Source organism: Rhea pennata, chromosome 12 (assembly GCF_028389875.1).
Source record: "Rhea pennata isolate bPtePen1 chromosome 12, bPtePen1.pri, whole genome shotgun sequence".
Classification (NCBI taxonomy): domain Eukaryota; kingdom Metazoa; phylum Chordata; class Aves; order Rheiformes; family Rheidae; genus Rhea; species Rhea pennata.
Genome location: NC_084674.1, coordinates 232,528 through 251,459, shown reverse-complemented (window position 1 = coordinate 251,459; position 18,932 = coordinate 232,528). Strand labels below are relative to the sequence as shown.

Below are 18,932 nucleotides of genomic sequence, written 5' to 3'. Positions count from 1 at the left end.
ACTCTATTTTTAACCACCAATAATTTCTAAATACAAAGCATGTTAAAAGTATGTTCAGTAATCTATAGCCTTTTGAATGAAAGGCATAAAAAACATTCCTTGTGGCAGAAAAGGTCCTAAGAGCAGGTCAGTTAAAAGCTGCTTAAATTTTGTCAAAGTCAGCAGACAGATGAGAAGAAATCTGATAGGAAACTAAGTAACAAGTTGGAAACATCTGTACATACCAAACTGTTATTCTTTTAACTTTTCTCTCTTAATTGTATGTTTTTGTGAAAATTACTTTGATCCATCAAATTGTACTGTTCCCACTATGCAGATGTGCCAGTTATTTGACCATTATATTCTGCTGTTTCCATTTTGAGAATGTAGGGGATTATGCTGTCAATTGGAACATTTCCAATGAGACCAGTAAAAAATAGTTCCTCAGTAATGCTAGAGCTCATCAGCCTAAGTGCTGGCAGGCGAACTAGAATCCGGGCTAGCCTGAAAAAAGAAGTTCATTGGATTATAAATACATATAGTGCAAGTTTAAAAATACCATGTGGGTAAAGAATTGGATCTGCATTTATTATTATCATAATCATGAAGGGGAGTAAAGAGGCAATTAAAGTTAATTTAGCTACTATGAAAGGAATGCTTACTTTTTTTTATCTTGCAAGTGAAATGAAAGTCCTCCATCTTTCTTAGTGGTTCTCCAGTGAAAAGGACATATTAACATTACAATGTGCATGTACAAACATACAGTTCTCCCAGTCTGCTTTTGAAATTCCCAGAACTTGACAGTTCAGGACCATGTTGAGACTAATAATATTCCTACTAACGAATACATTTACACAATTTTAAGAGCAAAATTCTCAATTAGGACTTAAATCACAAACAGCATAATTTTCAATTGCCTAGCAACTTAATGACAAACCAGATAGCAAGGGGGAATTGAGTATGTATAAAAGTAAATACGGGAATCTGCTTCTAATGAGAAAAGGAATTTAGAGGGACCTGCTGTTATTCTTATATATTTCCAAGTTTTGTGGGTTTTCATGTATTAGGATGCTAACAAACATGCAATATAAAGAAGTGATCATATTGCACTTCTAAGCTTTTAATGCATTTTAAATATTTCCAAAGCTGTTCTGTGTATCTGTTGTGTTTATATGGCAGATACACACCACAAATACCAAAATAAATGCATTGCCTGAACTGGAGGCAAGTAATAGCAAACTTTAGGAAATGCTGAACATAGACCTCTGAAGAATGACTGAGCATCTATGGAAAAAGTATGTAAGCCCTTTCTGCTAACATACCACCTTTTGTAAACATTAGGGGAAAACTGCAAAAAGATTCAAGCCATGCCACCATTTTTGTGAAAACTGTAGCACTTTTGCTTCAATCTGAATTTATGTCAGCATTCTGTTGCTCAAAAACAATCAGATTTACACTTTAAATTCATCTATGGGTAAGCATAGGGGAATAAACAATATCAATTAAAATACAGACGAGTGTTTGGATGTGACTCTGATTTTCTTCCTTGAATCATTATTAAGAACTGCAAGTATATAGAACAAATCCTGTATATTTTTTTTATTGCAGAAATTTTCTTGCTCTCTTGCACAAAGTCAGAATAATTAAATTGAGTATAGAAGAATGTAGTATCTGAAAAAATTTCTGAAACACAGATTCCCATCCCTGCTCCAGTATAAAGACTGTTTAAGTGATCAAAGTATTGATGCACCATACCTACCAGAGTGGCTGTAGCTACATAACTGGGAATCCTGATGCCCCATCTCTTGAACCAGTGTTAACTCCCCCCCCGCCCTGCCATCCTTAAAAAAAGCTACACTACCCTCAACCTTTAAATGTAAGGGATTGCATGCTTCTTTCACAAGGGGGTAACTTTTACAGGAAAAGAAATAAATTCCAGGATAGATTACTAGAGAGTGGTTAGAATTTCCCTTGTGGCATTGAGAATCATTGTGTTGGTGAAGTTTTAAAATAAAATAATTAGTTTTGATGGAGGAGATTATTAAAAAAGGATACCGGTTTATGGCAAATAATAAAGAACAACAGATGAGAGCTGACCAAAGAAATTAGATACTTTCAAAGGGAAATCCTTAGAAATAAAAAAGGGGGGTAGAGGACAAGGAAGAAAAGCAGGAAGTGAGAATTTCTTATAAATAGAGGCTTAAGAGACTTGGTTAATGTTCCCGACATGTAATCCTTAGTTTTCAATGGTTTATAAACTGACAGTTTTAATACCTTCCTACATGTGACTTGACAAACATTAAAAGGACTAAAGTTGCCTTTTATTTTTGTGAGAGTTCTCAGAACCTCTTTGACAACTCTAACTTGAAAAAGGAGGCATATTTTAATTACGATGTGTGAGACAGTTATTCTTGAGACTTCTATTCAAATCTATCTGCTTTTCTAAATATGGAAATGAAACTCAAAAAAAAAAAAAGAGTTAAGTACACAGTTTAATTTAAATGGAAGAAGCTAAACTTCCTGATTCTTGCTCTATTTAAATAAACTTGCTTGCTTTTATGAACAAGGTTCTAGTTCTTTTGCCTCAATTGTCCAAAAAGAATACATGTCAAAAAGGACCTTTTCATTTCAGGATGTTTTGTACTTTTACCAGCTACGGCCCATAACATTATTTTGGGTACTATAAACAATAAATACCTATAAGTATCTTCTGGATAGGTTTTTTGTACATAGTCCTGCAATTCCATCTGTGCCTTCTCCTGGAATTTTTCTATTTGGGTTGAACTGGTCAGACCAGGGTGATCTAAAGAAACAAAACATTTCTGTATGTCGATTGTTTCCCTATACATTGTGAAATATATATAGTTACAAGGTTCTCACAACTATTTTCATTTAAATATTTATCTTACATTATGATATTTAGCACATTAGCTTCATAAAGGAAACCATTAAATTGAACATTTAATTCCTGGCTTCAGAAATAACATACTTTTTTCCTCAATAACTCGCTGCATCCATAGGAAAGCAGGAAGAGATCAATCCTGCAGGCATATACCAGGCAGTAGGCAATGACCCTCCCAAATTATGTTTCTAACCCTGCTTGTTTAAATTTTTCACTCTGTGATTTCAACTAACTATACAGATTGAGCAATCTCTTGGTTTCTTTCCCTAAATAGGTCAACTTCCTGACCTTCTTAACTCTGTTCCATGTTCTAACTCTGACTGACTCAGCTCCTCAAAGACAGTCGCATAATCAGAACACCCCCCCCCCAAAATACCACCTATTTGACTATGCTGAAGTATCTTCATTGTTGTGTTAAAGGAGTTCTTCCCCTGAAAGGTTAGGGAGCTAGCCCAAGTTTGGAGAGTTCCTCTCTCCATAGACTCGAACAACACCCATGTTAAACCTAAATCTAATGATACGATCTGCAAGAAATTTCCAAAAGCAAAGTTTCAGGATATGAAAATCTTCTAATTAGATTAAGTTTTATTATAAGGAGAAAATAATATATATGCAAAAAGAAACAGATTACAAAATACTCCTTCTCTTGATACAGTGGTAACATACTTAAGTAATTTAGCTTTCTGAGCAAGAGCTTCCCTTTCATTCAATCTGTCAGCAGTTTTAAGTTAAACTTTCAGTGTTCTAGGAACATTTCTCCTCCCTTGCCCCAAAAGACAGTTGCCTCCCATTTCTTTTATATTCTTACCTTATCATTGCAGAAAATCAAGTATCTTGAGTAAATCCTCATATCTCACAAACACTGCTGGCCATGTGTTCATCTGCTGTCATTTTTTTTAACAAATGTGAGACAGCCTGCTTACATTTATTTTTGAGATTTTGTGGAAGCTCCATATAAAATAGTATTGTCTGCTCGTATTTCATCAGCTATCCCTCTTACAAGTCTTCTAAAAATACTAACATTGAAGCTAATTTCCATTTGTCGCTTTGAGAATATATTTTCTCTAATCCTTCTTGCCATTTAATTCACTAACAGTGCTAACACACATCCCTGGTAACTGATTACTGATAGATTCTCAGCTGCTTAAGTACGGACGCTTAGCTAGGGAAGGAGAGGACTGAGAATCTAGTCTTCTAAAGTAGGTGTATAGAAAATAACTGATATTATTGACCTATACGTAGCCTGGACGTGTTGCTCCAAAGTTATTTTAAAAACATATACTGTTCATGATAAATCATTATGGAACAATCAGGTATTTTATCAACAGCTTAACAGAATAGTCTGATCTCAGGATAGTAGTCTCTTTAAAAAACAAATACTAGAAAATTAACATATGTAGCTCATTATTTAAAAAGATACAGTTACTAAATTCCTTACCAGGGCTAAAGAGGACTATAGCTTTAAGGTATGCATATTCATATCCATCAATATCAAGCTTGGCCATGCTGTTACAGAACTCCTGAAGTTTCCAGATGTGTTCCATGACTTGCTTTATTCTGTCTCCAGAAAGCTTATCTAGAAAAAGGCAATGATTACTTTTTAAGTAAGCTGAAGTACATCTGATATATTAACCAACATCCTTTCTTTTATAAAACAGGCCAAGCGACATTTTAAAGTATTTTGTGTCATTTGATGTCTTAAAACCATTTAACAATACTATGAGGATGGCGGAGTGATTATAGGAGTGAAGGTTTATACAGCTGAGTCAGACAAGGCTAGCAAACAGAATGTTAACTCTTCTGCATAACATTGCCAATACAACACAATCTATGACACTAATGGTATTCCAATGATGTACTGTTCTGAGCAGAGACTCTCAAATTATCACAAATTATTCTACAAATGCATAATATGATTTGGGGAATGAACAAAAGCACAAAAAACCTGCTATCATGCAATTTTAATATTAACTTCAGTCATCATTTAGTTAACTTCTACAGAAGTGAATGCTATAGCAATAACAACAGTGCTACTTTTCCTGCATTTGTACTTTTAGAAGTGATTTTTTCATTCATTGTGGTAAGTAGTCTTTCCTCTTGAAAGGGAATATTCACTCAAATACAAATACACAGATTCTCCAGTCTTCTGGCCACTCCTCCCCCCCCCCCTTTTTTTTTAAATGTTAGCTTCATATTCTTCCTCAAAATATGATTTAAAAATCTTTTTTTTATTATTTTTAGGTTAGCTAAAATTAAGTATTACTGGCTGCTCAGTGAGGAAGAGAGACCATTCTAATTTGGTAAACATAATCTTCCTCTCTCTGACTGTGCATCTTTAGACTAGTCAAAAAAAAAAAAAAAAGAAAAGAAAAAAATAAAAGAAAAAACCCACAACACTCTAGAAATTATGTTGAAACAAAATTACTATTAATTCAGAGGTAAGTCAAATCAAAGAATAAGACTTTTTTACTGAGAAAAACATTAAAATAATTTTATTCCATGCATGAGCTTTGTTAATATTTCATATTATAATTTAAATATTTTACCTTTGCCTGTACAGCTAGCGGTACATACAATTGCTTAGACCTGTGTGTCTTAATCTGGACTTCTGATGTAATTACTTACATATTTTCTTAACTCACAATAAAAAAAAAAAAAGGAGAAAAAACCCAGACTTTTGTACAGCAACTTGAAACAAGAATGAAAGCATAATCTATGTTTCTAAAATACATAAACTGTGACCTGATTTTTAATTACTCAAGATGGATCAAGATAGAAGTGATACAAGATTTTTATTTCTGTATTAAATGGGAAACGATGGTGCAGAAATACACCACTGAATTCCAGACTTACCAAATATCTGATCATTAACATGCTTCCTAGATAAAGTGCTCAAATGTCATCACTTTATTTTGAATTTTAAAGTGCTAATACACTGTATCACATGAGACCATCACAGAACAGCTTTGAATAAATAAAACCTTGAGAGAGAGGTATCTCATACTTGCAACTGCATTTTCAGAGCTTCCCTAAACTTCCCTAATTTAAGAAAGGGGAAAGGAAATGACTGTTTTGTAAGATCTATCAGGCCTGTGATCCAACCTCTCTATCATCCCTGCAGAATCCTGCGCCATTTTGGATTGCCTAATTCCTATCTGCTGTATTCACATGGGTATAAAAATTCTATTTTTATAGAAAAAGGAAGCTTTTGGAAGGAAAAAAAAAAGTGTGATTTGTTTTTCTTAAAAAAAAAAAAAAAAAAAAAAAAAAAAAAAAAAAAAAAAAAAAAAAAAAAAAAAAAAAAGCATCCTTATTCTAACAGGAAAAAAAAATTTACATTTTGATAGGAGGAAAGCCCTGTGAGTGAACCTTAACTTTAGGAGGCACTAGTCTTTCAGTACATTGCTAGTCAGATGTAGATGACAGAGGAGAAAAATTTCTACCTTCTCCAATCTTATCCTCATTTCTTCTGTGGACACTTCTGTCCCACTGAGAGATTTCTGTGAGGTCAGTGCAACGAAGTCCAGAAACTCCTGGGGGAGAGGTAATCATGCAAGTGAAGGACTCTCCTGCTGCTGGATCATGGGGAACAATACTGTCACCCATCAGAAAATACCTTGTGAGAAATGTTATTTAAATTCCAGTTTCAAACCCTGTACCATTGACATGACAGATCATTTCTAAGTGCCATACACTGAACATACCTTCCTGTATGCTGTTCTGGAGATGGTTGACAATAGCTGCTAGGATGGTAGACAAACTCATCACCTGCGCACACTGTGCCAGGCCTAAGGTAAACAGCTCATTCCAGCAGGCGCGCACAAGGCTTGTATTACAGTCCTGCCTACAAGCAGCACAAAACCAAAAAACTGTAGCTAGTGTTCATATCATGTTGGTATTACCTTACATTAAGTAGGCTAATTATAAAAATTAATAATAAGGATTAATGTATTCCAGAAAGCTTTACTAAAGGGCATACATTAGCCTAATACAAGAATTACCAAAACCAAAAAGAAGTGATAGGCTTATCATAGGAAATCATTTCAAGTTACCTGTTAAATGGTACTCAACAGTTCTTTATCAAGATATATTTCTACAAATTAAATGCTTCTGACTAACAGTAACACTAGATATTTTAATTATCCCCTCCTCTGTCATCTTTGATTTTGTCTTTCAAAGAATGTTGATTGCATACACACACTTTAAAGAATTAAACTAATTAAAATTCAAAACAGTTGAAAAGTGTTCAGATCAGTACTTAAATTCAGTAGAAAACAAACTGTTCAACATAAAACTCTCTCTTTACCCAAGTGCTTGAAATGCAGGTATGGACCTTGCCCAGTGCATAGAGAGGAAAAGTAGTCGTGAAGCTGACTCACAGATGTAGTGAACATTAAGGTACTCTGGCATTGGACTGGGCATTGTCAGCTGCAAAAGTAGAAGTACAGTACATGTAATTCAGGCATAAATAAATGTTTAATATCAACCAAATAATGAACAAAAAATTTCCAACTACTCTTACAATCTGTCATAGCCAACTGTGTGATAAGAAACTGTCAAAGAATAACTTAAGAATTTATTACTACTGGTAGGAATGCAAAATGGGGGTAAGAGATGAGAAATCAGAAATAACGTGAATGCTCACAATTCCTTTTAAAACGCTTTAAATATTCATTTAATAACAATACTTTAATTTCATTCTTCTGTAGAGCGTTTTTAATGTCTGCATACTCTTAAGACTTCTCTTGCGACTTCTAAAAAGAAGTAAAATAAAATCTGAACTTTAAAGTTTTACACTGTATGTATCTATAAATGAATTAAGCATGCATTATCATACTATTTGATATGAAAAGCAATTATCAACAATGAAAGCACTGGAAAGTAAAATTAATTTTAAAGCATCATTTTGTCTATGAAAGGATCCTATGAAACAGTACCTATGCTTCTCAGATATAGTATGCAAGAGTTAAAACTGTTTAGATACTTTGTAACAGTAGATGTTACACTAGATAATGCTCAAAAATTAAATACAACAATAGAGAAAACATAGTAAGCTCATTTTGGGTTATGTCTTGAAAATTATTTTGCTTAGCAAGATATTTCAAGAAACACACACCTTAAATGTGACATGTGTATCTGTAAGTAGGGGTCCTTCCACTTCAATAATTGGTGTTGACTGATCTCTACTGATTACATGAATATTCCCTCCTCCTGTAGGATCCATCCCATCTGCCAAGTTCTGAGCTGCTGAGCCATCTGTGGTATTCAGTGCTTTAGCCAAAGTATCAAATGCTCTACAGGAAAGAATAATAAATAATGAAAAAAACGCTTCCTTACAACCTTGAAAGTTTTATAGTAGTGGTCAAATGAAATCCTAATAAAGCAATTCCACCGAAAAGTTTATGTATAGGAACTGTTTATGCTAAGACACAGGACTAGATTTTTCAATACCATCTGGCCCCTTTCTACTGTTCCATATACAGCTGGTAAAAGACTTCCTCTGTAAGAGGGAAACTATTTATTATCATCTTGCTGTAACTGTTCTCATTTATGCTAGTACAGGGGTCTCTTCCACTTACCATCCACTGTCCCCTCCCTCTCATCTTAGAAATTCGTAACAGATTAGGTGAGAACTATACAGCAAATGCACTCTGCAGAGCATGGAGTCCATGTCCTCAACATCCCATTTGTGAGAACGGCAGAGGATAGTATGATACCCTTTGTCACAACCTGCCCAAACTGCCTTCCCCTCAAGCTGGGATGTGACCAGACAAACACTCCTAATTTCACAGTATAGACAGAGCCTAGAAATCTCCCAATAGTTTCATGAGAGAACCTGCTCCCTGGACTTTTCTTTACTCAAATTGAAGCTGGTCCATTGCAGAAATAAGAAGAAAGTTTACACTGCCTTATGATAAATAGAGCTTAGATTTAGAGAAGAACTTTTGCTCTTATTTCATACCAATGGACAATATTATTGTATTTGATAGAGCTGTTTACTTGAGAAGGACTAGACAGTTTTGAAACCAAATATTTTTCTTGTTTTACTATACTACCGGTTTGTGTTGTCCTTTAAAAAAGCCAATCTGGCCAGCTTTAGAACACTATATTTATAAACAAATGTAACATGAAACACAGCTCTTCACAACAAGAAGAGTGCAGTCTGAGGAGAACAACAAAATCTGGATTTTTAAAGGACTGATGTTGTGTGTCAAAGTAGGGGGCAATCTCTACTGTGTTGATGGCACAATACCAAATTGCTTCAATGAATGAGTGTAAGCAAACATGAAGTAGAGCCTGCTACATAACCTGCAAATGTAAATACATACCGTGTAATCTCACTTGTGGATTGCTCTTCTTGTTGAATTTCAGAAGTATCTCCGTTATTTAGTGACTCACTGAGATTAGCAAGAGATGTTACAACATTTGCTAGTGTTCCTAAAGCACCTTGGCTTGTCTCAGCCTAAAAAAAAGAATTGGATTAGTAGATCAAAATTATAGGTTAAATACATTTTTCCTGTCTTTAACCATTGCATTCTTTTTCCCTTATGTACTTTTCCATTCCTCTTGGATATATACAAGAAAATTAACTGTTCATATCTGTCCGAGGATGATCGCTAAACCCTACTGAAACCATCAATCCTTGCTCTTGATGACATTTTGTGCAGAGAACTAGCTATGACTAAACTTATGCATAAATATACCTATTAAAAAAAGTCTCTGTTGATCATGTTATTACCGGCATTCTTACAGATCTTCAGACTCACCCCAGCCTTTTCTTCTCAAGACCAAGAATGATTTGTGTCTATGAACACAGCTGAAGTAATTTAGCAAAAAATGTAAGTTCAGAATTTAACTGAAAGAAATACTACCTTGGAGTCAGCAGCTAGGAGGACTGTACCATCATCTCTGATCAAAGGCTGCTGAATATTCACAAGCATTCCTGGATCAAGAAGACCTGCTGACCTGTTCAAAAGCGTAACAGTTAATAATATTTTACAATTACCAAAAGAATGCTAAAAACCTATGTCAGAATAAAAGGCATTATCAATTCTAAAATTTACAATTTAAGGAAGCTCAGAATTTATCCTTCAGGACTTAGTCTTTCTGAAAGTTTCTGAAAACAAAGACAGGAAGACAGGCAATTCTGCCATCCAATATGTTTTCCTTTCCTGTACAAAAGCAGAAACAACGTCCCAAATAGATATGCCTATCATCATCTTCCATAAAAGAAAGCAGCTCTGCTTTTGCTGTTGTTGTTGAGACCACTATTTTGGGATCTGAACCAGCAGTCACTATAGTGTCCTCTGCTACTGTCTTAGGAGGAGGAAGGCTGAGTCTGCTATTTGCGGATTTCATTTCAGAGAAGTGATAACCTGAATGCATCACAAGGTAAGTCTACATGCTTTTTGCTGCCTATCACATATATGCCCTGCCTATGCTTTGATCTGGCTGGACATGAGTCAGCTCTGAACTGGGAACCACCTAGCTGTACTCAGACAAAAATTCTGATGAGCAGCAGAACATATTAGGTTGGTCTTGATAACGAAAATAAATGACTGGTGAATTGGCGCTGTTGTCTGACCAATGGTTCCGAGCACAGGGATAAGGAACATAGGTTTACCTACAAACCAAAACGCAGGATCTCCCTAGACCAAGACTAGTTTTATACTAAGGTACTCACCGTGCCCCATCTTTATCTGCAACAAATGTTGGAGTTGCTATTAGAGGACTTCGTAGGTCTTTTCTAATATAGATTTTTTCAGTGGAAGCTGCACAGTTTGTTGGTTTTTCGCGCTGCACATCAAAAGGTTTTCTTTCACTTTGAACCGCTACATGAAGAAACACACAGATTTGAAAGGAAATAATTCAACTAAAAACTACAAAAGAAGTAAAATTCTTACAGTAGTATTCCAGCTTGCACAACTGTAGTGATGGTTCAGTTCAGTGCAAAACTAGAAATTACATGTGAAGACTGCAGAAATACATGCTCCAGTGTCCAATCCTGTGTCTATGACTAAGTACACATTAACTAAGAAAGTAAATAGATTGATCATTTGCTTTTAGTTTTCCTAAACTGGAGTCAAAGCCTGCTATTATATCGGCATTTAATAAAATATAACATTTTCTAAGATATATTTTCAAAATCTTTTTTAAACAGGGAAATTTATATCAAATGTTAGACTCAATCTTATCCTGGACGTTTCAAAATAACAAAAACTCAGAGAAAGTCAAGACATGCAAGGTAGCTCCAGGACCATACTGTTATCTGAGAAATGTAATAGCTTAATTCCCTGTGAGAGCAGTTTATGCATGATGTGCAATTCACTTATTCATTCATTCGAGCCAACATGGAGGCAGCATTCCAAAATCACACTTTTCAGAATTAAAAATATCTCCACTTGAAAACTTGAAGAAAATAAGCTTAATCTCCAACTTGCCAAACAGGTGTGGTATTTTTTTTTAAAAAAATAAAAATAGTAAGAAACAGTGCCTTTGTAATTTCAAATAGAGTGAAAAAATGTATAATATTAGGATATTATAATTGAATAGATTCCAGAAAGCCAGCTATCTGGAATCTAAGTCAATAAACCACATGGAACTTCTAGACAGTTTGGCACACCATTTGACTGCCTCAATTTTTCACCTAAAAACAAGGATAATGAAACTAAGGAATAAAAGAATAAGAGGATAATACAAATAATTTTTTAAATTGCTGTAAAAATATTAATTCTTACAATGCTTTGCAAATGTAAGGTATAACATACACAGAGTATTACTGTGCTATTCATTACACCAGTAAATCATACAACAGTATGATTTCTACTATTATCTATGCAAAAAAAAAAAAAAAAAAAAAATCAAATCCTATCATATAGGCTTTTTGAATGTAATAGTAATATATATGTATATGTTTCTCTCTATTCTCTTAACCAGCAAGGCTTATTTATTTCATGTTTTTATTTTTGCTAATACTGTTAGACTAAAGCCGCAGAATTCAGGGGATCAATACAAAGGTATATCTATTTTCCTGGCTTGGTGGATACAGAAGTATTAACTGGAAACCTGATCCAATGCCCAGTAAAGTCAGTTAGCATATATCATACTAATCTTCAGCTAAAAAAGGTTGAACTTCCAGAATTGCACAAGTTTCTCCTGCACAAATGCCGCCCTTTATACTCAACATAATATGTGGAAGCACAACATTCAGATCACTACAGGTCTGGAGTTCCAAAATGCAAAGGCAACAAAGGACTCTATAGTTCCAGCTTAAAGTTCTGCCTCCTTTGGAACTCAATAGTACACATCTTGCTAGATCAGAGTGGAAAGAGAAGAAAAGCATTTATTGCTTCATCTTAGATTCTCCTTAAATTTATCAAACAACCACCAGGTAACAGGCTTCATGAAGTCCTGGACTGGAGAAGCCTAGTGCGCTATAAATCAGAAGCAAAATACACTGGAAGAGGTGTTTGGACCCTAGCGCTTGAATTCTAGGAAGCACTGCATACAAAGATGAAAGTATATTGTTTAATATATGACAGTTTATATAATGCATCTTACAATACAATTCTGCTTATAAATGATCAGAGTAATGTAAAAATTAAAGGACATAAAACACTTTATCACTAGAGAAAAAAAAGAGGAAAATACATCAGAATGAAAGCAGATTCTGAATATGGAAAACTAGATTCAGATCTATGTCCATCCATACTAAAATATTTTGTATTACAAACATATGTTGTATTTGTAACGTGCATTTCAAGTAAAGCTTTATCTAGGCTCCCCAAGTACTACTGTAATATAACACATAGTTCAAAACAAATCACTGCTGCACCTCAGACATAAAAGGGTGAGGAAAGAAAGGTGAGGTAGATTCTTTGGCTGCCAAAGTTCTGTTTCTCTTAATCTTTAAGCAACATACACTGAAATGGAAAGAATCTAAAGTACAATAAAAAGCTGTGGTAGTCCACATACTTATTACTTGGTAGGCACAGTGCACATTGGGTATGAACACTCACATTCCATTTTCATGCCCATCTCTAGGCATTTCTTAAGCCTACAAAACTGGCAGCGATTCCGATGGTGTTTATTGATGATACAATCCTGGTTGCTACGACAACTGTAGGTCAAATTCTTCCTTACACTCCTTTTAAAGAAGCCTTTGCATCCCTCACAACTGACAGCACCATAGTGACGACCTATATGGAAAGGAAATATATATATTTTGTTATCAAATGGCAATTACTTATATTGTAACATCAAAATGTTTTATCTTGAGCAAGTAAGAAACTGTAAAAGTCTTGGTATAAATTTGTTTTGTATTCTTGTCAGTATTTTGAACTATAAAAATATTGTTACAGTCTTACAGGATGTTTCTTGTTTACCTATTGTCAGCGTTTTTTTGGAGGGGGGCGAGGGGGGAGGAGGCAGGGCGAAGAGTGAAAGCGGAGAGGAAGAATTGAAGAATCATAGAATCAGTATGGTTGGAAGGGACCTCTGGAGATCATCTAGTCCAACCTCCCCACTCAGCAGGGTCACCTAGAGCATGTTAGACAGGGTTGCATCCAGGCAGGCTTTGAATATCTCCAGAGAAGGAGACTCCACAACCTCTCTGGGCAACCTGTTCCAGTGCTCCGTCACTCACAGTGAAGAAATTCCCCCTCACATTCAGGCGGAACTTCCTGTGCTTCAATTTCTGCCCACTGCCTCTTGTCCTGTCACATGGGACAACTGAAAAGGATAAATCTATTTTTCAGCAAGGGGCCTATGACGTGGTAGTTTCAATTCAGGCCAAGTACAGATGCAATTCTATCTGCTATTACAGATGATAAAATATAAAATATACAAAGGGTACATACATGCTAAAAGTTACATTATAAGAACATAAAGGTTCAGCATTTAATTTCTCATGCATGGCTAACATCAGTTAAAATATAAGCAACCTCCTCCCTCCAGCCCAGCCATCATTTCAATCAAGTTTCTTGTGTATTTCCTTACCGGATGCTTTATCCCCACAAACCACACAATATTCTACTACTTGGGGCCGCTGTACATCAGCTTTTCCCAGCAAACGTTCCACTGAAGCAGTGTCTGTCACTATCTAAAATAAAATTAAAAAACAAAGAGAGGCAATTAGCCAATGAATTCTGGTGGTGTGAAAGTAAGAGGCTTCGCGTATAGAACAAAATTGGTTTATCAACTGGGAAGATGTGGCTGAATTTAAGGACAAGAATGAAAGAGGTGAAATTATATTTAGTAATATAAAATGTAAGTTAACGAGTTTTTGTTTTTTTTTTTTTTTTAACTGTTTGTCATTTAGAGCTGATAGAGGACAAGAAATGAACATATTGATCAAGGGACAATTGTAAGCCACTGGTGTTAGGAACCACAGCAAAAGTAAGTGTCATCTAATGATATATCAGGTGAGTTGTTTCCATTAAAGATAGGAAAATATTAGTATCGTTAACGTAAGGCACTAGTAAGATCACATCTAAAATATATATTCTGCAGAATTTTGGCCAACCATGCCTAACAATACCAAATTCACATCAGTACATGTTAAAGAGGTACTAGAATGATATGGGAAATGCCAAGGTTACAAGAGAACAACAAAAGAGCAGTTCAGAAAATGAAGGCTGAACTGCCTTTTTTTTTTTTTTTAAGGGTATTTTGTTAAAATACCATGCACATTTTGAAAGATTCTTCTTGATGGCCATTTCAGTGATATATTCTTAAAGCAGTCATGGAAAACAAGAATTCCAAGTTAAGCTCCCACCTTTGTTCAGTACAAGTAACTTTGCTCATTCCTGCAGTCAACAGTATCCTTCCCTTGTCGCAATTACTCTCAAGTAGCTACTGCATTTTAGCCACAGAGGACTATTTCCAATGCTGTTCCTGTCTATCTCTTCTCTTGTTAATGGGAATACAAGGTTTAGAGGAGATAGCCTGAAGCAGACATCCATTATAGAAACAGTTCAGCTTCCTAAGGCCTTACATCCCCAAATTTTATTATTTTTTGCTTTGAAATCTTTATCTGTCCAAAACATTCCACTCAACACAGATAAATAGAAGTATATATCAGAAAAGACCTCTTTTAACAACAGTTAAACCAGTCAGCATTGCAAACTAAAATGTTAATTTGAACTTCTTTTTAAAAGACTGTCACTACAATTTCTCAAAATTTTCTGTTAAAAAAAAAAATCATATTTCTCCCTATAAAATGTTCTCTACTTAAATGGGGGTTAAACATCTTTAAGAGACACGAATGCTGGGAAGTAGTCTCAAATTTCACTAGAGATGAATTACTGTCTTATATAATTTGTTTCACAATGTTCCCACTGTTCTGGATTATGCTCAAGACCCATAAAGAAATACAGCAAAGCACAGCCGCTTCTGCAAGGATCTTCTACTGGGATGTCGCGATACTGCATTGTGAATATAAGCTTGACCAGTGAGTTCTATCTCTGCACATCTGTGAATCTCTAGTAGACCATCTGAAATCCTAGCACTTAGGCCTTTGCACACTTGGAATTTTAATGAGAACACACAATGAGGGGTGATGAATGCAAAGAAGTGCATAAGGAACAAGAAGACAGACAGCAGAAATTAATACTGAATAATGAAGCCTACTATTTGCATGATTTACACATCTTTAATAGTTATGGCCTAATTCATGTCATTAGATCTTTAGAAAACTATTACAGTTTCTAATGTCTTAAAGCAACTGTATACTTAAATCATCTAAAAATCAAAACAGAAAATAATAAAAAAAGATCTATGGTTTATCTTAATAATTACATTTACCTGAATTCTGCCTGGAACAATGTTGTCTGTGGTGGTAAAGATAAGCTGCTTTGCACTAGATGTCTCAGGTGCTGCCAGTATCACCTTTCCTGCACCAGTTCCATCTGGACTGGCTAAAATAAACTGTTGCTTTGGAGATACAGATGAGTCCACTGCTGTCACTATTTGTATTTTTTGCCCTGTTTGCTGATCTGTTACAATCTGTAAAACATATTAAAGATTTTTATATGTCACAGTAAACAACTTTTTAAAACCTTTGATTCTGCCTCAGAATTATATGCTATTGTCCAAAAATGGACCTTATATTTTATTGTTCTGCTATTTGTACAGTTATTACACCTATACAAAGTTATTACATCTGCCTACATAAAGTGCAAAACAACAGAATCAAACTATATATATATTTATGTATATATCCATACTTAGTGCATAGAAAGGAAATACTAGAAGGGTTTGCAAAAGGATGGCTCTAGTATCGTTATAAATGAGGACATACGAGGAACAGAACTATTGTACTCTCATTTTACTGTTCAAAAGGAGTTATGTGTAGAGAGTCCCAAACACTGTAAGAATGAAATATAATGTTGAAGACTCCTGCATTCCCTATTGATTCTCTCAATTCTCTAATTCTCTAAATGAGGAATATATAACATTTTGCAGTTGATGATGAATGGCAGGTATACATGCACAGTATAGTTTGTCTAATGAAATGAGACAATATCATAGAAATTTCCTTGCATAAAAATTTAAAAACAAAATAATAAATATACCTTCAAAAATATTTCATGAGGTCAAACCTACTCATTCTAAAAAGCTGAAAAGACATTAGCACACTATGAAATAGATTTTTTTTAAAACAAAGTATTCCATATACATCTGAGAGCATTATAACTAGTCAAAAACAAATATACAATATTTAAAGTTATGTTAGTTAATGCTGGTACAAAATTCCCTTAGCAAGTAAGATTTTTCAGGTTAATGACTTTAATCCTGAGCAAAAATATACTTATCGCTATCATCAACATTTTAGAAATGAAAGATTAAAAAAATTTAAAGGACTATTAATGAATTCTGAATAATTATTCTACCATCCTCTCAGGAGACAGATTTTATTTATGAGAATGTCTGCTCATGGAAATTCATCATTCACAAATTAAAAATTCTTGAGAGTTGTGTATGTTTTGAATATATGCAATTATGATATTGATGTATTTGGCTACTGGTTAGAATTAAAATCGTTATTGAGAAAAAGAAGTTAACTTAAAAATATACTGATATTTCTATTAAACTCAGTGTACTAAATGTCCCTATAACAGTGTATTTACTTCCCTAATTTTGATTACCTAGCCTTTTATCTAATTATCATGTTGCAAAACATGTCTTATACAAAGTTAACTGTATGCTAACAATTTTACCAAGTTAGAGTTATCTCTAAAAGGACTAGAACTAGCCACAAAAATTAAAAATCGTGAAAATCCTGTGTGCATCATAGTAATTCCATAGTAGTAAGCTTCAAGAAGTGCAAGAATTAAATTACAGATATGATGATATTTGTAGATTACAGGAGCTGCTCAGAAAAGGCTCATCTTAGCTGCTGTGATTTCAAACCTCATGAAACTTGCAGGAAGGAAATGGTACTCAAAGCTGGAGACAAAGTCACATTTTTTATGTAGATTAATTTCTGCCTACTGCAAAATTTTGGACAAGACAACTTCCAGGGATTTTTTAAAGCTTTGCATCTGCATAAATGTTTCAGTACTTAAATGGATGAATTATAATCCAGCTTGCTTCTGCAAACATGCAACTCCACAGAAGCTCAAAGGTTAAAAGACAATTCTCACCTCTCAGTCCCATACAAAGTTGTTAAGCTCCCCAAAGTTTTCCCCAGTCTTCCTTGGCCAATGCCATGTTTCACATGGAAGATCTTAGCTAACGGGATAAATCACACTGAAATCTACTCTTAGATTATGACTGACACCACTATAATATTGTCTGTATTTGTTTTAAGGAAGCGGGAATATTCTTTTCTCATCCTAATATTCTCCTTCAGCATGATTTTTTTTTCCAAAAATATCTGTGATATAAGGAGGTAGATTATTTTGCACAATTGAGCAAAAATTACAATGGAATAGCTACCTTACGCATACTGAATATTTCAGCATTTGTCAGTTATCCATTCTGTGAGAACATATACCTTGCAACAAAATAGCAAATATGTACTGATACATTTACTCTACCAGGCAAAATAGAGATTATGCTACCAGACAATTTAATTGAAAATGGAAACCTAAACATTCCATCTAACAGAATCTGGAGAATGAGCAAGTGAAATAATACAGCTATCAGATTCTACCATTTGTTGATATCTTAAAGGAATACATCTTAGATAAAATACATAGCTACATGTTGTTGATACCTGAAGAATACATCCTGTCTATAAAGAATAACCACAGAGACTTCTTTGTAATGTTTCATATATCAGATATAAACACTGATGATAACTCAGACAAAAAAAGACTGATGAAGCATACTATAATTTGAATCTTTAAGAATAACGTTATATAAAGAAATTGTATCATGATTCCATTAAGTATAATGGTAACATCAAAATTACTGAAGAAGTGTTTCCAGGGTTGTTCACATAGGAAGGTACTCTTTCATCTCCATGACCCAAGTAACAACCCAGCCTGATCAAGACATATCTCAGGGGGACTCCATCCTGTGGTAGAAACTGTGTTGCAAGGATTGTCCCAAACAGCTTGAAGTACAAGATCTCTAGCACAATCTCTGGTGGAAGTACAGTAGAGTAGGATGGTGGAGGACAAGATCAAACAGGGCAAAAGATCAATACTGCAGGTACTGCAATACCATGGTAACATTAATACTTGGAAAATTTTGATATCATTTGGCACTGCAAACATTTAGAACTCACATATATTGATGGTATCTGTACATTATCTATCAGCAACAATGACCAACTTTGCAGCATGCCCAAAGGTTAATATTAGCCTAAGTAGGTTAGTCTCCCATTGACTCCTAAATACAAAGGAGAGCAATGCCTTTAGAGACTATCTTAGAACTGAGCTGGCTGACAGCATCTCTCCATTTGCTATGGGAGAGCTAAGGGAGACTTGTACACCTACAGTTAAACTTAACTTTTACAAGTATTTCCCGCTGATTCCACAGTCAATATGATTGCTATATACAGCCAAGCAGTCATCATCAAATGCAATCTTAAGGAGGAAAA

The 18,932-nt window shown here is 34.6% G+C and overlaps 1 protein-coding gene across 8 annotated transcripts in view; it reads right to left on the bottom strand.

The window, feature by feature from the left end:
• NR2C2 (nuclear receptor subfamily 2 group C member 2) overlaps window positions 1-18,932 on the bottom strand; it is a 44,015-nt gene that overhangs the window by 9,802 nt on the left and 15,281 nt on the right. For 5 of the 8 annotated variants that reach the window (XM_062585495.1, XM_062585502.1, XM_062585496.1 and 2 more), the window contains 13 exons: window positions 15,686-15,886; window positions 13,880-13,982; window positions 12,901-13,080; window positions 10,566-10,713; window positions 9,754-9,847; window positions 9,211-9,344; window positions 7,998-8,175; window positions 7,188-7,309; window positions 6,586-6,725; window positions 6,325-6,414; window positions 4,320-4,457; window positions 2,677-2,782; window positions 23-483 (listed from right to left, as the gene is read on the bottom strand). In XM_062585495.1, the coding sequence (XP_062441479.1) occupies window positions 309-483; window positions 2,677-2,782; window positions 4,320-4,457; window positions 6,325-6,414; window positions 6,586-6,725; window positions 7,188-7,309; window positions 7,998-8,175; window positions 9,211-9,344; window positions 9,754-9,847; window positions 10,566-10,713; window positions 12,901-13,080; window positions 13,880-13,982; window positions 15,686-15,886 (1,809 nt within the window). In that variant the 3' untranslated portion in view covers window positions 23-308. Of the gene's footprint in view, window positions 1-22; window positions 484-2,676; window positions 2,783-4,319; window positions 4,458-6,324; window positions 6,477-6,585; window positions 6,726-7,187; window positions 7,310-7,997; window positions 8,176-9,210; window positions 9,345-9,753; window positions 9,848-10,565; window positions 10,714-12,900; window positions 13,081-13,879; window positions 13,983-15,685; window positions 15,887-18,932 lie in introns of those variants that run through there. The other 3 variants (XM_062585498.1, XM_062585497.1, XM_062585501.1) reach the window with 3 other exon arrangements.